The sequence below is a fragment of the Oratosquilla oratoria genome, chromosome 4 (assembly GCF_046742065.1).
Source record: "Oratosquilla oratoria isolate Oo_2021 chromosome 4, ASM4674206v1, whole genome shotgun sequence".
NCBI lineage: Eukaryota > Metazoa > Arthropoda > Malacostraca > Stomatopoda > Squillidae > Oratosquilla > Oratosquilla oratoria.
In genome coordinates this window covers 65,065,468-65,070,239 of record NC_134780.1, presented here as the reverse complement: position 1 = coordinate 65,070,239, position 4,772 = coordinate 65,065,468, and the positions used below count along the sequence as shown (strand labels likewise).

The window sequence follows — 4,772 nt, the reverse complement described above, 5'->3', positions numbered from 1 at the left end:
AAGTATATTCATCCAATACACCTCAAATTACACCTTCAGCATTAAAACATACTTTAGTAATTTTGTCATAATCATAATAGATATAATCATTGAGTGTTATATAACACACACTGATATAATCCGGACGGAGGATAGTTAATTGCTGTGTAGGAGTAATTTGGGCATGAGTTTTAAAGTCTAACCTTTTCTAGGTTTATCGTTGGATGTATAGAGCTAACCCCGTACTAAAGAAGGGGTACAATCGTTGTATTCATCTATTAAAAAAAAAAAAAAAATCCATCATACTTATTTCACTATACCCTCTTCATAGATTTATGTTCGAACAAACTGAAGAAACCTTGCCGTTGTTTTGGGTTTGTCTATATTTGGGATGCAACGCTTTAATCCTATTAGATATTCTGCCGTTGCAGGGCTCCTAATATCTCCGCCAAATCTCGGCCCAACTTCATTTTGGAACTCGGCAACAAACGCGGCAGTAAAGAAAAATAAAGTTCTTGCCAACAGGGACTCAGGCGAACGTGACACGGTAGGGAGTGGGAGAGCGGGTGGAGATGAACGAGTTGATCCAAAGTTTGGTGGTGGGCTTAACTTCGACCACACGTATCGTATATCTTGGTGTGTTTTGTTTATAACTATTTGTGCTGCTACAGGCGTGCTTGCAGCAAGTGTGACGTGATAGTAGATTTAAAAAAATTAATTTATATATGAATCATCATGACAAAGTAGCAGTGGAAATGAGCAGTTCTATAAAATGTTCATAATTCATTCTATTCCACATTATTTACTAAACTTATCGCCAGGCTTATGCGATGAATCAAACAGGCAATATAATCGACACTGATGAAATAAAACATATTGAGATTTCACCAATTTTCCCGGCAGGTGGTAACCTTTAGAAGAATTTATCATATCAACGGTATAATGTTTAGTTGAATATGGTCTAATTTCAATAATCTAATGGGTATGAAATATCCCTCTACCAAATGAAACTTGGACTAGGAAAGAAATAAACTCGAACATAATGTATACCTTATACTCGTTCAATTCTAATTTGACCCCATTGTTTCCACGTCTAGTGACATGCGTTGTAACTAACCCATATTGCAACACTACCATATGGAAACTACAATATACACACATACGAACGAACACCTATCCATGCTTTAAGACAAGCGACCATCTCAAGATCAGCACATGATAAGAGCTAGAAGCCAATGAACATATCTCCAAACACAATATACACCATATCCTCAAATAAACCTAAACACAAATTAAGTCACAAGAAATAACCACAAATAATATCCAATCATATTATAACATGATTATAATTGTGTAAACGTTCTATTTGTAACAATCAATTGAAATTATGTAACTGTTAACTGCCCTCCCCGGAAGCTGACATCAGCGATTAGACGGTTTATAAACCGAAATCGGAACCAGGAGCGACAGTTAACAGGTGATAGTGGATCCTGTAGGATCTACACCATGTAGAGACTTTGCCAAATATAATTAAGAAAAGGGCAGTGACTAGTTTCCTTGGCCATCACCTTGTAAATTCATTGGTGGGAGCGAAAAGCTACCTAACCCTCCTCAGAAACTGGACTTGGTGCTACAACAAACTTACATTCAACTCCGATGTAGTAAACGCGTCAGCCTAAAGCCTAAACAGACCTGTCAAACTCGCCCCCTTTAACGAGAAGATTATTAAATACATGTGCATATACAGCGCTGAGTGATTAGATTAACCTTCTTGACTCACGCCTGCACGGCACTGTGGAATCACTACCCCTCAAAACAACACCATAGTGGATATCGTTGGTGCTAATTGGTGCCAACACAACAGCCACCAACCCGAGAGGGTGATACAAACCCTCCCTTCCAGGTGGTGCTGGCTCATCGAGGGCGCAAGCATGTCCATTCTTCTGGCGAATCAAGTCACCTCGTGGTCGCCTCCCGATCTGTGCAGCTGATTTATCACCTGGAGGACACCGCCACCCACCTCCCACCATAAGGGACTGACTCACTAGGGAGCCGGTGCTGACCTCTACCGAGTTCTCGCGATTTGCACCAGAGTCACCTGACCTCGACGGCCAATCAGCCTTCCACGACGCCTTAGCATTACGAGTGCTCCAACCCACCCACTCCCCTTCTCCACTCCCAATCCAAGCCCGTTATTATAAAGTTATCGAGGCTTCAACCGATGAACGACCCTTTCTTAGTACGTCCCTCACAGTCTGTCGTTAGCCAGAACAAAAGCATACAAAAAATCAAAAATCATATCAAAAGTTTGAACATTAAAGAGTAACACACCATATAATAATGGCTGTCGTCAGGTGATTTTATTTAGTAGCAGGAGAGAGTTTATACCTTATACTTTTTCCCCAACCCATCTACTCCCTGGAAAGTTTCCCCTAGGGGAGAGGGTTACATTTCTTCCCTTTTCCCTACCGTATGCCCCATATTCCCTAGATAGTTTCCCCTAGAGGAGAAAGTTACATCTCTTCCCTTTTCCCTACAGTATGCCGCATATTCCTTAGTTTCCCCCAGGTGTGAGGGTTATACCTTTTCCCTACCGTATGCCACATGCTACCTGGATAGTTTCCCCTATGGGAGAGGGTTACATCTCTTACCTTTTCCCTACCGTATGCCACATACTACCTAGATTGTTACCCCCAGGGGGGAGGGTTACATTTCTTCCCTTTTCCTTACCGTATGCCACATACTCCATAGATAGTTTCGCCCATGGGGGAAAGTTACATCTCTTCCCTTTTCCCCACCGTATGCCACATAGTTTCCCCCAGCTGTAGCCTGGGTTCTAAAAATTTCCGAGAACTCGTCCTAGGACATAAAATCACAGTCATGACAGACCATCAACCTTTAACAGAGGCTCTCAAAGGGAAAACATTACAGGGTAATATAGCAAGGTGGCAAACAACCATCTTAAAGTTCAACCAAGAGATTGCCTACATAAAAGGCAAGGCCAATGTCGTAGCAAACACACTTAGCAGAAACCCCATGTTCGCAACAGTTCCAACCACCCACTGTATTTTGTCTCAGGAACTTAAAAAATATATATATAGAAATGACCCAATCGCATGTAATTCTCCACCTAGAACCAGGAACCACTCTACAAAAAAAGAAAAAAAAAAAAAAAAAAAAGCCTGCTTTCCCCCTTCGGGAATTACATCTAAAAGATGGAATTCTTAAGAGAGGCACTGCTCCTACAGACCAAAGTGATATCAAATTCACTAATTTCTAGAGTTCTCTTAATGGTCCATGATAGCCCCATTGCAGGTCATCCCAGTAGAGACAGATGTTTTGCAAACACCACATGTGAATATTTCTGGCCTAAGATTGTCACCGACATCACCCGTCACATAGAAAATTGCACCACCTGTAGCAAACTTCGTGGAACTGACCCCAGACCACTTCAAATTGGAGAGGTGCCTATTCCCTCAGAACCATGGGATACTATGGGTATCGATCTTTTGAAGCTACCTCCAATCCATCAATGTTCCCATTACGTCCTGGCCGCGGTGGATTACTTTTCAAAGTATACAGTACTGTTCCCTTTACCAGATAAATCAGCAGAAACAGTGGCCCAAGCCTTGGTTGACAATATACTCTACAAGTATAACATACTTCCTCAAATTCTGACAACGCCACAGGATTCAGGAACGAAATCCCCCAAAACATAGTCAAACCGATCTGCATCAACAGGATATATGCCACAGCATATGATCCACAAGGAAATGGGCTTGTAGAGAGAACAAACAAAAAAATCCTCGAAGTCCTCCGTCCCTTACATGAGTGTCTTTGCGACACTTGGTACAGGCCAGTATTAATGGCTCTATCAACTCAGCAATAAAGAACTCTCCCCACTTCATAATTTTCGGCCAACCCCTCCATATGCCTTATAACATACAAGCGAAACCCCCTCCTCCCATATACATCATAGAAGATTACACAAAGCGCGTAGAACTCGCCATGCACTTGATCCACAAAGAAAAAAATAACCCAAAGAAAAACAATATACTCGAATGAAACAACATAAACACTCTCGATCCTCGACCCTCATTCCAGGTGACGTTGCCATGCTTAAACACCATAAGAGACCAAACTTGAACCAAAGTTCTTTGGTCCCCTTGTAGTAACAGAAACACTAGGCAACAACAACTGCCACCTTACAGACCCGTCAGACGACACCCTCATCACAGCGCATGGAGAAAAACTAGAACAAATCAAACCAACACTTGATACCAATACCATCCTAGACAGACACGGTTTCCTCCCAAACCTATCGCCACCTACCACTCCACATCACCCACCCGCAATCAAGAAACCTCAACCCCTTATCCAGGCAGTAATTCTCTATAACAATCCACATTCTTCCTCACTTAGAGGGCAGGACATCGTGCTCACCTAAGTGGAAAGTGATCACGATCCCTATTCACCAAGCTCTTTCCCTCTATACAAAAACCTTCTCCACTTTTTCTTTCGAATCGTGTTCACCAGGCAGAGTCGTACACCCATACACCCACCCATATACTCGCAACGAAACAGAAATACATTCAGAAGCAAATACTTAACCACACTACCAGGCCACCTCAAACCTCATCCTCTTAGGTAAAGACTACACTCTCCATCGCAGAAACTTCCACCTAAAAAGCATGTTTTCCAACGTACGACTCATTGAAACAACACTAAGTACAAATGTAATCTATGCAGATATCCCTCTCGACCCGTATACCTACAAAAAATCGACTATTATC

The 4,772-nt window shown here is 42.1% G+C and overlaps 1 protein-coding gene across 1 annotated transcript in view; it reads left to right on the top strand.

The window, feature by feature from the left end:
- Positions 1-2,859: 2,859 nt before the first annotated feature.
- LOC143024521 (uncharacterized) overlaps positions 2,860-4,772 on the top strand; it is a 3,150-nt gene continuing 1,237 nt past the window's right edge. Inside the window, exons 1-2 of the mRNA XM_076183334.1 lie at positions 2,860-3,043; positions 3,295-3,560. Coding sequence (XP_076039449.1) covers positions 2,860-3,043; positions 3,295-3,560 — 450 coding nt within the window. The remainder of the gene's footprint in view (positions 3,044-3,294; positions 3,561-4,772) is intronic.